General features: G+C 45.5%; 1 protein-coding gene across 1 annotated transcript in view; it reads left to right on the top strand.

Moving 5' to 3' along the window:
* The first annotated feature begins 974 nt into the window (after window positions 1-974).
* The window catches only part of SCHIP1 (schwannomin interacting protein 1), a 146,765-nt gene continuing 132,146 nt past the window's right edge, over window positions 975-15,593 (top strand). Inside the window, exon 1 of the mRNA XM_051626452.1 lies at window positions 975-998. Within this exon, the coding sequence (XP_051482412.1) occupies window positions 990-998 (9 nt within the window). The 5' untranslated portion in view covers window positions 975-989. The remainder of the gene's footprint in view (window positions 999-15,593) is intronic.

Below are 15,593 nucleotides of genomic sequence, written 5' to 3'. Positions count from 1 at the left end.
AGAGCAACACACCAACATCAACCATGTTAGCTGTCAGCATTTAAAAACACCAAGTTTTGCCTTTTCCATAGATTCAGATTTGAACACTTTCTCAGAGATCGTGGTCGCTTACATCTTATGGAGTCTCTTGACCTATAAAAAAAATTGCAGCCAGCAATATTTCTTGCATGTATTTTCAAATCTGGACATGTTTGTTTTCTTTCTATGGGCTGAACATGCATAAATGTTTGGACAAATTTAGTTTCAGTGAGCTAACACTTTTGCCACATGCTTGAAAACATCTGAATTCTCTCTGTAAAATTTCTTTTAGCTTCCTGGCAATACTAGGAAAAAAAAAAACCAACACCTTAAATTCGTTTAGGAAGAGAACAATAAAGCCCTGTGAATCTCCTTTGATACACAACAGGAATTTGAGTTGTTCCTGTACCCCTCTTTAATTAAATTCACAGCAAATAGGTGATGGAATGAGCCATGTGAAGTTTGTGCCGGCACCTTGGCTTGTGTGTGTGTGTGTGTGTACATGTATGTGTGTGTAGACCTACTTAACCTCCCATTTGATTTGCTATCCAGCATTGTTCCTAGATGAGCCCTGTGAAACGAGCTGAGCTGCAACCTGCCCATCTTTGCAGAACGATTAGAGCAGGATTCCAACCCTCCTGCAAATCCAAGTTCCCCCTCATTTCCATCGCCATACGTCTCCCAATGACAGCGAATTCATTCCTGCGCTGGAGACTTGCCAGAAGTTTCTCATCTCTCTGTCTGTGGGCTGCTCTCTCCTGCTCTGCCTCTCTCCTTTATTTTTTTATTTTTTTTTCTTTCCTCTTTGAGGTTTTTCTGATGCCTATAGAGTGAGCTCAACTCAAAGGTTTGCAGCTTCGCTCTCGTCTGCTCTTCCGTAGGAGCCAGCCCGGGCGCCGGCACAGGCAGCAGGAGTGTGTGAACCTTGGATTCCTGCCTGATTTCCTTGCAGGTGACTCAGAAACTTCACAATGCGGCTGGTAACGTATTTCATTTTCTCCATAAATGCTTAACCGTTCCTCTTGTGCAGCTTTTGTCAGCTTTTGGGCAGCTCTGCTTTCTTACAACTAATTAAATGATGCTGGGGGGTGGCGGGTGCCTCCTGGGACGCGGATGCTGTTTGTTTTACTCGGCAGCCAGAGATGTACAGGCAGATTTCCTCCAGGAATCTGAAATCGAGCAGCACTTTTCCCTTTAGATAAGGAGGCTTGAACAAGCACAGATAAGCAGATGCAATTCCTAACGTGTGCAGAGCTGCAGGAAGTTTATTAGGGAAACCGGGATTTAAGGCTGTGTTACGTTGTGGGCTCAGAAAGGAGAGAATTGTCTGTGTTTGCTGATGGTTTAAAAAATGTTGGGAAAAGGTGCCTGAGGATTCAGAGGGCTCTGCTGAGCAGTGGCCGTGCTGCCGTGGCAGCGTTTCTCTAGGTTTATCTGCCTTTTTCTTTTCTTGCTCTCTAAATATTGGGGAAAAAAAAACAACCAAGAAATGTGGCCGTGGTTCCTGGGTTAACCCTACAGGGCTTCTCAGCTGGGGTGTTCAGCAGGTGTTTGGCCACCCGAGCCCCTCAGCAGGCAGCAGATCAGTGCAGGGTTCTGGCAGCCTGGAGTTCAGCTGGTTGTCACCATGTCCCATCTCCCAGCTGGTGTCGGGCGCAGCACCAGCAGCTCACTGGGCTCAGAGGGAGATGCTGTGGAGACCAAGCCTGCCTCTGGGGATGGTCAAAGGAAGGAAGGAATTAATTTCAGACAGATTTATTTGTTTATGTGTTTATTTTATTCCTAATAGTAGGTGTAACAGGCAGAAATGGGGTTGCATGCACGCAGCAGCAGAGCTCTTCTCAGAGCAATTTCTGCCTGTCTTCCTTCAGCAATGCCTCCCTCAGGAGCAGCATCTTGTCTTTGCACCTGCTGCCAAGCTGTACATCAGCTCAGGACAGGGCAGGAAGAGCCCACGAGGTGCTTTCATTTCCTTCAGCTTACAGAGAGCCCACTGAAATGTTGTCCACATCACCCCAGATGTGGTCAGACAGCAGATGGGAGCGACTGTGCGGCAGCACCGCGGGGGGAATGAATCAAACTGGTGAACTCTGGAGGGGAGGGAGCAAACTAACCTGGCTGAGACCACAGGTGGGAGGAGAAGCTGGTGTGAGGGGCAGCTCCAGCGTTTCTAAGGCAGCAGGTGAGGACAGAGCAGGCACAGGCACGTCATGATCATGATTCAAAATTCAAAAAAAATGATGATTCTATGAATTCCTCCCCACGCGGCGTCGGCTGCTGCTCCCCGTCCAGTGGGCAAGGAGGGGGAGGAGGTTTGACATGTTGGTATTGATGTATCTGACATGGCACAGGCTCTTCACCCTAGTGTGGGTGGATGTAAATAAGCAAATATTGAATTGTCATTTCTACAGAGCTAAAATTAATCTAAGCTTTTATGTTTTCCGGGACAACTTGTCAGGCAATGTAAACTGATTTGCTAAATTGCACAGGAAAAAAGAATATATTAGGAATATCTAATTTACCTAGAACTGAATGTAGTTTGATTCCCTTTATTACCTGCTTCAAGTTTTTCAGCTTTCTAAAAGGCTGGATAAGCTCTATAGGTAGTCTTGTAAATAAATATATTAAAAAAAAAATAAAACAACTTATCTTAGTAGCAAGATACTGGGTCTGAGTTAATGTTCACACTGAACATTGTGTTCAACACTTTTCTCACCTGCTCACACTGTGCATTTCAAAGGACAGACACTTACATGAGACCTTCACTTGCTTTAAGCCTCTGGCTTCTTAAAACTCGGATTTTTATGTTACTGAAGGGTTCTGAAGGTTCTTCCTGCAGTTTGTGGACTCATGTAATTGCAATAAAGCCAAGAAAAGTATTTCTATGCCCAAGGGCTAGATGGTCTGTTTTGTGTGTAAAAGCTTGTCCAGACCTGAAATACAGAAATGAGATCCAATGCAAGGAAAATGTTTGTAATTACAGTAATTTCCCTGGAAGCCAAAGAAAATACAGTAATGAATGCCATGGTTTGTTAGTAGAATCTCTGAAGGTGAAGTCTTATTGTTACAGAATGCCTGTAACTACCACACAGACTTGTAGCAGCTAGTAAGCTGCACAGTAAACCAAATATTGAACACTTTTTACATCAGCAAAGCCTGCATTGTAGCTTCCTGGGGTGTTAGATAGACAGTAATCCAGATGGACAAGAGAAGTGTAGCCCCCCAGGTGTCTGTGCAGTGGGGCTGTAACCTGAGTGCAAACATACTGCCCTATAACAGGTGGGAGGAGTAACTACTGGATACAAAGCCACCCACAGCCATGCTAGAGGTCACATCAACATCTCTCATGGAACAGTGATGTCATCCGGAGTTTAACAGGTGTTTGGCCACGAGGGAGATGGAGTCAGCTCAGGAGACATTTGCATTGAGCAAGGTCAGATCCTTCAAAGAGTATAGAATGTGTTTTTTGAGGGGAAAAAACCCAACAAACAGTGCTTGGGGAGACACCCACCAGCTGAGAGTAGTGACCAGGTCTCTTCTGCAGCTCTGTAAGAACAGGTGAGCTGACTGATCTGAGCCACTGCTGCAGTTCAGGGTACATCAAATAAGTGAAGACAGACTTGGGCTAAGATTGTCCTTAGGAAAGCTGTGAACAGTGATAAATTGGTAGACCCAGGTGAAGGTGGTCTGTTAATGGGCCATTAAATGGGACTGCACGATCCAGACTGAGCTGTTAGGGGGCAAAGAGGGAGGGAAGCTGCCAGCATTTCCCAGGCAGACTGTGGGAGGGCTGGGGAGACCCCTGGAAGCAAGAGGCTTCAGAGTGGAGGCAGCTGCTTGTGGAGACAGTGTTTGAACCCCAAGCCTGGGCTGTAAGGAGGCACCTCAGCCACACTCAGTCCTGTGGCCACGAGGGCTCCTGGGAAGACACTACAAGTGAAATACACGTAATTTGGCTAAATAGGAACATAAACCACTCACCAGTCTGAAACTCTAATGTTCAAGGAGGGGAATTGCAAGGAATTACTTATTGTGGTGGGAAGAAACATAATGAATAAGGTGATGAAGGCAGAGTTATGTGAATCTATGGAAAATTTTCCTGATGTAGGGTCTTTTTTATAGTATGCAAAATAACCTCTACAGGGACCCAAATGAAATTTCACTTCTTAAGCACTGAAAAAAAGCTGTGACAAGCTCTGTGCCCAAATGAACACACTACATATTGGATCAGGCAACTGGATTAATTTTTTTTTAAATCCCTGTTGCCATTCTGAGGCAAAAGAAATTTGTGGTAAAACCTGACATTATTTTCAGAATTCAATGAGATGTTTAAATAGGACTTTTAAATGAGAAGTGTTTAAAACAGCTGCAAAAATGTGTTCAACGGGGCAATGAAAAGCAAAGCCCAGCTGCGGTGCATTTCAGCATCAGCAGTGCCCTTCAGCCTTTCTGGAGAGAAATTAGAAGACCCAAACCAGGAGAACATGGTCGACTTCTCCACTAGGATTGAGGATGTGGGATCTGGTGCTCCCTGTGAGGAGGCTGGTTGTGGAGACTGGTGCCATCAGCCCACCGTGCCCAATTCCAGCCCACAGAGCCGAGAGCAGGCAATTTGCTTGGATGCAAAAGCAGCTGCAGAGAAGTTCTCCCAGCCCTCTGCCTCCTGGGGAGGTGGCAGCACAGTTCCTGTCACTTTTATGGAATTACCCAAGAGAACTGCTTTGTAGTGCAGGAGCAATTCACTGCAGCACGAATCCGATGCTCCCACCAGCAGGAGATGGGGCTGAAGTATCTCATAGAATCATCCTGGTTGGAAGGGACCTTGAAGATCACCAAACCCAACCATAACCTAAATCCCCCACCAGAACCTAATTTACCTATTAGTGCTTAAATCACGTCACTAAGCACTATATCTACATTTCCTTTCAACCCTTCCAGGGATGGTGACTCCACCACCTCCCTGGACAGCCTGAAGCTCCCTGACAAGAAAAGTTAAATGATTTGGTGGTCTCTGACCACGTTTCCCTCCCGAGAGGTTTTGTTTTTGCAGCAATGTGGAGGTTTTGCAAGCACCCTCAGCACCCAGCTGAAACCAAGAGGCTGGTGCTGCAGGGATTTCTGTTGGAATTACGCTTATTGCTGCACCTGAGCTGCCCGTAATTAGCCCCAGCCTGGCTGGATGAGGGTGTAGGAAGCCAATCGTGAGGTGCCAGCTACTCCACCCGGGTGGGGTGGGAGCACAGCTCCCTTCCCTGGCCCCTCAGGAAAGGGCCAGTGCCTCCCAGAGCAAGGAGAAGGCAAGTTGGATGTTGGAGCCCTCGGAGCCGTCCCCTGCCCTTGGTTTTGCTGTTGTGGCGGGAAGGGCAGGTGAGCGGGCGTGCGTCCTGGCCTCGGAAGGGCCGGGGGTGGGAGTGCTGGGCCTGCTGGCGGGAGAGGATCTGGTTGTTTACTTCTTGTGTTTGCGCTCGAAAAGAAGGAATCTTGAAGCGTGTTGGGGCTGAAATGTGTGGCTGGTTGTGTAGAAGCGTTCTGCAGGCTCTGGAAGGAGGCGGCCGCTTCCCTCAGGGTCTCCCTGCCCGCGTGGCCCTGGCGGGGCTGGGGGCAGCTCCTGGAGACCTGGATCTCCCTGGAGACCTGGCTCTCCCTGGGCTGTGGCCAGCTGGGAGTGGGACAGGCTGTTACAGAATCCCAGACTGGTTTGGGTTGGAAGGGACCTTAAAGCTCATCCAGTCCCACCCCCCTGCATGGGCAGGGACACCTCCCACCAGCCCAGGCTGCTCCAAGCCCCATCCAACCTGCCCTTCAACACTGCCAGGGATGGGGCAGCCACAGCTTCCCTGGGCAACCTGGGCCAGGGTCTCACCACCCTCACAGTGAAGAATCATGTGGTGGCAGCATGGAAGTGTCCCTTGTGTCCTTGTTATGCCACCTAGCAGTGTTCTGCCCCAAGCGGTGGCCGTCTTGCTTTCCGTTTGCAGAGCTCCAGCAGTGTCTCCCATCTTGTGTCTCGTGGTGGTGTCTGTGGTTGCTTTCCCAGCGCTGAGAAATTGCTTCTGAGCTCAGAAGCTTGGTGTCTCCAGCATCATCAGCTGGTGTTGTGCAGGATATTGGCACTGCCAACAAACCTGTGCTTTCCCACAAGAGGGAAAAGAAACAGACAAACTGGAAAGTTGAAGCAAGTGATTTTGGTCCCTCTGTAGTTGCAGGGCAAAACCTCTTTCTTATCCTGCACTGGAGATATACTGGGCAGTGCTGGACCTTGTGGAAGAGCTGTGGGGTCACCTGCAACCATTTTAATTGTGGAGAAACAAATACTGTTTGTGACTGTTCCACAGTAACACCTGAGAGACAAGTGGTATGATATGGCACTGTAAATCTTGATAATAATTTTTAATAACCTCTAGATACTGTTTTGAGGGATGCCCCCCTGTCTTTCAAAGCTCCAGCATGTCTGGTTGCAGCTTCTCAGGAGAGAAGCTTTGGATTAGAGAAAATAAAAATTGTTCCTAGTCTGACGTGAGAGTTTTGAGAAGCTCCTCAGAAAAAGGTAAGTTGGTTTGTAGGAAATGAGGAAAATCCTTTTGGAGTTCCTTTTTCCTCCCCTTTCCACAAGTCAGAGGTTCATCCATGTTAGTGAATCCTAACTCAGGTGTGTTAATTTAGAGCATCTTGCCTATTCTGGATAAGCATGAAACCAGTGAGAGCACGTTCACACCTGCAGCTGTCTTGCCTCCTGGACGAGAGCCTCCGTGTCTGCCACACCTCGGCAGGTGGCTGAGCTGGAGCTTTCCTTTGCCCTCCTGGCCACCCTCCCAGAAATATTAGGGCTGGAAATCTTCCAGCAGAAGTGGCTGGTGACTGTGCTAGCTGCCTGCCAAGGTGTCCCTTGCTAGGAGGTGGCAGGAATAACGGCCACACCTCAGCAAATGGCCTAATGAGCAGAATGCGTGTCTGTTTGGGAGCAGGTTGCTCATGAGTGCGAAGCAAACTTGGCAGCTCTTCTCTTTCCTGTCAGACCCTTCTTCATATTCTGCTTTCTTGCTCTTGGTAGGCGAGTTTTGAATAAGGAACAAATTCTGTGTGGCATTTTGAGCACTGATCAGGCAGTGGTGTCACAGGAGGAGCTCAGGGGCTGATACTGGTGGCCTTTGCTGGTTCCCCAGCTGACTCATCTCTGCCATCTCATATAGGATATTGCAGACTTTCACCTTCAAACCAGGAAATAAATAACTCTTATGGAAGCACAAGGGGAAAAATACCTTGAATGCAAGCTCAAGGGACGTGGAGATGAGTAGGGCATCACAACCTGTGGGACAGTGAAGGGCAACCGAGGGTGTTCATCACTGACCTGTTGTACTCTCTGCCAGCAGGCATGGGTCATGGTGGCCGTGCTTCTGTCACCAGCTGCAGGAATTCTCTTTTCCTTTTCACATCCTTCTCCAGGATGCAAATGTCACCAGACATCAGATGCTGCGAGTCAGTGTTAGCCTTGGAAGAAAATCACTTCACTTAAGCTAATTACCAAAAGCATTTCTCCTCAGAAAAATGATGTACCTGGACTCTCCAGGAACAGAGTAGCAGCTCTGAAAGCAAAGCCATTCTGTAGACATCTTGAGCGATGTCCTTTAGTTAACCTCCTTCCTAAAGCACGATTAAGCCTGGCTGAATAATGGCTGTGCAGGAATGACCTTTCCTCAAGAAAACCTGGTCCTGGTACGATTGGTATTTCACTGAGAGGGTTTGCACAGCAGCTGGCAAAGTGTGCTCAGAGGGTTCCCAAAGTCTTTCCCTGTGAGGGAGAGGTCCTGATTCCAGCTTGGCTGCAGAAGGGTTGGCATGTGTGAGCTCCTGGCCTGAGCACCCTCCCTTTATTGATCCACTTCATGGAAAGCAAGGGGATTAAAATCTTTGGGACAGTTTGAAATGTGGGGAAGCAGAGGTGTTTGAGGACATTTTCTGGTCTATAGGTTTGTGAAGTTGTATTTGTTCTGTTGCTGCTTCTAATTTTTCCTCCTCTCTAAGAGGATGGGTGACCAGATTATTCTCCTTTCATATGTTCCCAGCTGTTCATACCTCATTCTGGATAAATTCTTGCATGAGCCAGGGTGTCGACAGCAGTTGTATGACCCAACAAAGCTTTGGTCTTGTTTCTCAGTCCTTCCAGGATAATTCAAAGCCAGATGCAAATTTCTTAATGTATCCCTTTCTTCCCTGTGACTCTTCCTGTTAGAGCATCCTTCAGCAATAAAACCCCCTCTAAACAGTACAAGTAGCCTAATTTGGAAATGTTGTAGTAAAAAATGTGACCCCAGCTCTTCTTTCTGAAGCTGGTAGGTTGTCTCTGCATCTCTGTTGCCAATCCCACAGGAAGGTTTTCATGTGGCTTTTTGCCATCAAAAAAATTATTGAAAGAGCAAAACCTGAAGAGGGAAGATTGGCTAAAATTGCACTTTGCAGATTTGCAGAGATTTTCACATCAGATCTGCTGGCAAGGTCAGGTGAGATTTTGCATGAGTATTAAGAAGAGCTTGCTGATTCATTTCCAGCCCAGCATTTCACAGAAATATTCTTGCCTAACATTTTTAATGAAAAAAACCTGCACATTTCTGGCCTTCTGTGTTTGCAGAGAGCAGCTTTCAAACGTGAAGTCCAAAAGCTGAAACCCCAGGGCAAATCAGCACCAGCATTTACAGCTCTTTATAGTTACTCTTTTAAAATTGAGTTTCATTACTTTGGTGTTTTGGTTTATGGATTTTGAATGATAATATAGTGGCTTTGAAGTACTTGTGAATTACTAGAACTGGATCAGACTTTGTAAGTTAACCATAAATGTTAGAAACTGCCATTTGAAAAACTTTTCCCTTTTTTTTTTTTTTTTTAACATGGAGTTATGTTTTATAAAATGTTGAGATATTTCCTCCCTTTCAAATTACTTGGAAATTATTTCAGGGAAGAAGTAGGAAGTAAAATGGAAACCTTTGCTGTCAGTTTTTGTCCATTTTTATGTTTCTCCTTACTTTATCTCCTTCCCATTCCAAGTCTTCCCTGCAGTGAGTGAGGACAGCATTCTTCTTCCTGTGTATTAAATGTAGTCAATGGTTGGGTGACTTGTCTGCAGGCTGTAGCTTCTTTGTGGAGGAACCTGGCTCTGATAGCCCAGCTGCATGTAAATCTAATCATATCCTCCAGTGTCTGTTGCATTTCATGTGTTAATGATGCTTCATCTGCCCACAGGTTCACCAGATCTTGCTGTTCTTTATGGCCTTTGTTAGGTTTGACTGAATTCCAGTGTCAGCTACAAATCTTGCACCCTTGCCACTCAACTGGTTTTCTGCACCAAGAGCACAAGTTATGCTCTGGGCTCTGTGAGGCTCCTCTCAAGCTGTGAAAGTTTTGCTCATTTATTCCTAAATGCTGCACATTTAAGTCCTGATATTCAAGCATGGGGTTAATTTACTTCCTGTGTATAGCTCAGCTACTGCTGCATAGTCCCTGTTTCAGAATATTATCTACATTTATAAAAAAACCCCAGTTGAACACTATTTGTGGAAGTTTACCTTAAGAACCAGCTACTTCCAGAAATTCACAGACATTTCAGATGAGTTTCCTATTAATCAATTTAACATTTTTAAAGCATTTAAAGTGTTTTGCATGCTCAGAGTTGAATAAATGAGCAGTTCTTTTAAGCAAGGTTTTGTTTAAGGCAATCTCTGCAGCTTGTGCACCTCCAGTAGAAACAGCTGGTCACAGGGTGAGAGTAATTTTAGGTGATTCTGTGTCTGTGCTCTGTGGAAAATAGTCTTGATTCTGGTAAAAGGGAGAGGGATTTTAGGCATATCATAAGGAATTTGTTTTCCTTGAGCAAAAACTCATTGCACAAAGGTAATTTGGCACCAGCAGTGTTCCTAAATGGGCAACTTTTGATTTATATGGAAATGCAAGTGGCAGAGCAACACTATTGCCTGCCTCGGGAAGCTTCTCCCCTGCTGTTCTCTTGTCATTCCAAACGAGGCCGCTCTTGCTGGGTCTTGCTGCATAAACGGAAAGACTCAAAACCCTAATGTCGGTGGCTCTGTCGTATCTGCATGTCAAGTGATGATCCATACATCTTTTCTATGATCCATACATCAAATCCTCATCTAGGTCAGATGTACAGGCTTGGGATTCACAAGGGATGTGGGTTATCACCTTCTTTTCACTGTGCAAGAGGGAGCAGGGAGGAATCATAATCATAGAATCATGGAGTGGTTTGGGTTGGAAGGGACCTTAAAGATCATTAGTTCCAACCCCCTGCATGGGCAGGGACACCTCCCACTTGGCCAGGTTGCTCAAAGCCACATGCAACCTGCCCTTGAACACTTGAAAAAACAATCCAGGAACCCCAAGGCTCATTCTCTCTGTTCTCATTGATCCTGATGTTCTCATTAGCAGTAATGCTGATTTTTTTGTTAACCCTGCCAGGCACAGGCTGAGGCAAGTGCTGAGAGAATTTCAAATTCCCTTCCATGTATCTAAAGTAATACTAAGATCTTAGTGTCACAAAAAAGGTGGTGTTTTTGTTTGTTTGGTTTGGTTTTTGTCTTAGGATTTCAGATTTACTACGAAAATTGTGATAAATCACACAGCAGCTGAGTTATCTTCTCACTTTCCATGAGACACATATCAACATGGGGCCAGTCTGGCACGTCCTACGTGTTTTCCTGCCACCAAGAAGAGGTAGAAGGTGTTTTATACTGAGAGACCTGGCTCCCAAATGGGGAAGTCAGTATTGCTGGTTATGCAAACTGAGTGGCATCTTGCCCTGTGGGTAAATGTAATCCAATATATGCAGTTAAAAATTATTACTTTCTGTGCTGTTGTGTTTGGGTGTTGGCTTGAGGTGGTTCTGCATCTTCTCTTGGTGTGATGGGCAGGAGAACCTGGCTGGGTGAGCAGTGGATCTTCCTTCAGGGGCTGGGGAAGGCTTCCAGGCTGCCCATTGTACCTCCAGCACTTTGGGTGTCTACCACTTTATTCCAGTCATTTTATCTCATCATTTTTGTTCTCTTGCCTTGGATGAAAATTCCCAGGCAGGTTAAACACTGTCTGCAGGACTCTGTTCCAGCTGCTCAGTGAGGGTGCCTGTCTTTTGGCTGTGACTGAAATGAGTGCTTTTTTGGGTGGGTTTTGGGATTTTTTATTGCTTTTTTTGAAATATTTTCTTTTCAGTCCCAAACAAAAGAGCCCTGAGGCTGTAACTTCCTATTCTGCTAGGAACCTAGAGAGTGTAGCATCAGTTTTTCTACGTTAGTACATAGCAAGGTGCCTACATTTTAGGGTAATATTTGAAGTCTACCTTCTTGGTTTTCTTCTCCCCAAAGTCTTCTGAGCAACCAGCCTCTCTTTCCTTTTTCCTGTGGGAACAAGGCAGGGACCCACTGAAGCCAGTGGTGCCTGATGGGGCATTTTCCATTGATTAGCACTGCTGTCATGGTGCTTATTCATCTGAAAGGGGGGCAGGGATGGAAAATGTCCACTTGCAAAGGAAGAGATGCCAGAAGCTGACTGGGAACCCTGGTGGAATTTAGGCTCGGCTGAGAGCCAAGAGGTTACATGTGTGTGGAAGCCTCTCTCAGCTCCTTTTTTTGGTGTTTCATCAACCTGCTGGATTTCTGCCAAGCTCCTCTGAGTCTGACTTACCCAGTGATCCCACTGGGCTCACAAAAATGGCATCTGCTTCTACATTTAAAAAAAAAAAAAAAGACCCAAACTGGGTAGAATGAAACCAGTGTTAGAACTGAAATGTATGTTGTAGGCAAAGTGATTGATCTTAAATTACCCATTTAGAAACATTGCTGCTAATTGGAACTGATTCTCAGTGCATTATGGCAGTGGACATCAAATGCAGCTAATTTTGAAGTGATTGTGACTTTGGGCAAACTTACCTCTTCATGAAGCCTGAAAGCAAGGTAACATCACTGCTTCCTCGGTGCAAAGTGCACCAGCAAATTCGTGTCACTGAAGCAGAGAATTTAATGGCTGCTCTGCAAATTAAAAGCTCCCTTTTCCTTAGGTTTATGATTGGAAGTAAAGTTCCTGAGTCAAGTGTTGTAATTAAAAGTAAAACAGAGGCCTGAGGATGATCGATGTGACCCGTGGAGCTGGCATGCTGAGAAATCTCTGTCCTTTTCCCCCAGCAGAAGGTAGATGGGAGACTGATCATCAGGACAACCATTGTATTCACACAGGGGTGGGGGAAGCGATTACATCGAGTCCTGTTGCTATGAGAGGCCTATGAATATTCTTGCACAAATTTTAATTGAAAATATGGCTTTAATTGGCCATTGGGGGGACTTGCCGTTAACTTCCAAAGCAATGAGGTTGGTGATGGATGTGTCCCATCAGACTGGGAGGTGGTCTGCCCTGCATGAAGTGGCCTAAGACTCCCAGTATTAGTGGTGCCTGTCACAACCTTAAAAATAACAGCATTAAGTAATTTAGCTTCTTACATTTGTAACAGAGTCTGACTTCTCCATTGATGTCTGACAGCGTAAATTGCATCGGGCTGGGGAGCTCAAACTGGGGGACAAGATTAATGGTCATGTAATAGGAAGAGGAACCTAAAACCCCTTTTCTAATACAGAAATTGAAGCATTAATTTAGACATAAAAGGCGTAAATGTTTGAAGCTGTTGGCTTGCTAGGAGTGGCAACATGTGTAATAACAGTGCTTTTCAAGTTTATTACTGTTTTCAGTATCACAGATGGCTGCAAATTGTAGGGCTCTCTTCTATTGTGTCTTTCCCCTCTGCCAAAATTAACAAAGGAATGTTAAATCTTGGCTAGCCTTAATGCAGGGCATATGTTAAGGATGGGAACTGCTTCATTGTGCTGATAATTTGATGGAAGCAAGACAAGATGTGGGGAAATGTGTGTGTTTTAGTTGCTACTGGGTATTATTTTGGGATTCAGACTTCTGTTCTGCACATAGTGGGGCTCTCTGGAAGATGAAGACATTTGCATTTTGTGTTTGCCAGCACATTTCTGTCTTGAGTGCTTTCATGTTTTGGTTGCTACTGGGAGTATTTCAGGACAGAAACTTATGTTTGGTACAAACTGGAGCTCTCTAGAAGGCGAATGACTTCATCGTTGGCAGGAGGCTTCTGTAGTGAGGAACTGCATCCCAACTGGCCATGCAGACACACGTTTTGGGTCACTGTGTCACTTTGAATTTGACAGAGGTGATGGTCCTGATCTCAGCCTGGCTTCTGGTGACTGGGGAGGCCACTATGACCAAGTCCTGGGGACAAAACAGGGCAGGAGTGAGCAGGAGGCTGGAGCTGTCAGAGTCCTCTGGAACTTGAGGTGGATTTTTGGGAAGCCTGTAGATTAACTGAGAGCCTGCAGATAGTTGAAGGGCTTTATCCTAGCTGATGGATTTGAGTGCTGGGGAGTAGGTTCTTGTCCTCTGAGCTTGCCTCAATGGCAGCATTTGTGTGGGAGTCACTCAGGCCATGTTTTAGGGTGGGATCTCTGCTCTTCTGCTCCTCACTTCACACTTTGTACCCAAAATGAAGGAAAAGATTTGCTCTTGGTCTCTTTGCACCTCTGATTCACTGAGTGAAATGGAAATTCTTTCCATTTCTTCCCCAGGCTGGATACTGAAATACCCTGAGGATATTGCCACGAGCACAGAGGAGAGACTGGAAAGAAAATTAGTGGTTCAGTCCCAGGTTTGAGATGGATGTGCAAAGATGCTGGTTTCCTCACCAAAGAAAGAGGAGAAAGCAAGCTGTAGAGAATAGAATATTATTTACAGAATAAACCAGCTTTTTGTGGAATAGTTTTACCTTTAATGGATTCCATCCTATGAAACAGGGTGGAGGGGGGGTAGAGATGAGTTTTATAGTCAGAAAAGGTATTGAGAATGCACGAGCAGGCTGAGGGCTGTGGTCAGGCTACTTGGACTCTGGCAACTTAAATGCTGGTGTTCAGTGTGATATTTTTGTTTATATTTTGCTCATCCCACCTCTCCAGGCAGGTACGAAAGCAGTATCTCTGCTAGTCTCAGTCTCCTCTGGACCTCCTTGGCAGAGCTCACTGGGCCAGGAAAGCATCACAGGAGGATTTTGGTGGTCAGCACAACTTACTATCCTCACTCTTTTAACTGTCTTCTCTTTGTTTCTCTATCAATTTGCAAAGCAGATGAGAAATACTTACATATCCATATACAGAAAGACTTCCTGTAGGGACTGCCATATGACATGGAAATCTCCCCTTGTAAAAACCTGTAGAAAATTGGATATATGTTTTGTTGTTGGTTTTTTTTTGAAAGACCTTCCTCTGCTTCTGGGAAATTATTCCTGCTCTTACCTGCCTATGGTTTGAGAAAAGCAGACCAAAGTGAGAGCACAGCAACTTAGCTCTGCACTGGTTTATTATCACTTTTGTGCAGCTCATGTTGCTCTTACTCTAAATCTTAAATCATGTGTTTAGCACTTGCTTTCTGCTTGTTTTAGACTCAGTGAGAATAATTGCATTGCCTTTGTCCACAATTTCTTGGAGAGTCAGCAACTGGCCTTTCTTGGAACCTGTCCTTTATTGTTCCACAGAACACAGCTGGTTTTATTTGTTCTGCATTTAAGCCATTCTGTAAGGCACAGGGGTGTGGAGGAGGGTTGGGAGGACTCCGGGATTTTCTTGTTTCTTGGCTTTCTGATCAGGTGGGCATTTCCATATCTGTGCCCACCTGTGAACCTACAGGCCCATTGTGCAAATCTAAACACATGCTTTGGCCTTGGTATAAATCCCCCTTCAACAGGAAGGGGAATATGATGAACTCCTGAAGATCCTGAGGTTTTCCTTAGCGTATATTTTGAGTTGTAGTACTATGGTTTGCCCAAATATAAAAATCAGTGCACTAATAAAAGCTTGATAGAAATAGGTTTTAATGACAATATATTTGCAGGGAAGTATATGACGTTTTCTTGGCAGGTAACAAATTGAGCTGAAAATTGAAGCTGTTTTCTTTAAATAATAAACAATTGAACACAGACTTTGTGTAGGGATGGTGAGGAAGAAGAAAATCACTGATGTACTTCTTTCAGCCTGCTTGGAACAACCTATTTTGTGTTTTCTCTTGTGCAAAAATCCAAACATACAACCAGAACCTCTCCTTGACCCTCTGGTGCCGGAGTAGCCGTCCAGCTAAGTCTGCTGATGAACTTCACTTGAATCGAGTGATGCTGGTATTTGGAGCTCATCCAGGTGTGAGTTATGGCCAGGAAGGAATGAGCCTGTTTCTGACTCAGCTCTTCCACCCGTGGAGCTGCCCTGTGCAGCTGCTGAGCCTGCAGCCCCGTGCTGCTCTCCAGGGCCACCGGTGATCCATCACCCTGCGCCTGCCCCGCCAGGGCCTCTGAAAGCACAGGGAGCTGGAAGAGAAACCCACCCTGTGTTGGGGAATAATTTATGCTAGGAAGCAGACTTAAATTATGTAAATGACTGTCTGCACTGAATCTGCCATCTGGAAAAAGTTATGCATACAAAAATCAGTCGGGGCGATGCGAGGGACAGAGTATCATTGAGAAGGGTCGA

This window comes from Apus apus, chromosome 8 (genome assembly GCF_020740795.1).
Source record: "Apus apus isolate bApuApu2 chromosome 8, bApuApu2.pri.cur, whole genome shotgun sequence".
Lineage (NCBI taxonomy): Eukaryota > Metazoa > Chordata > Aves > Apodiformes > Apodidae > Apus > Apus apus.
This window is presented reverse-complemented; position numbering and strand designations above follow the sequence as displayed.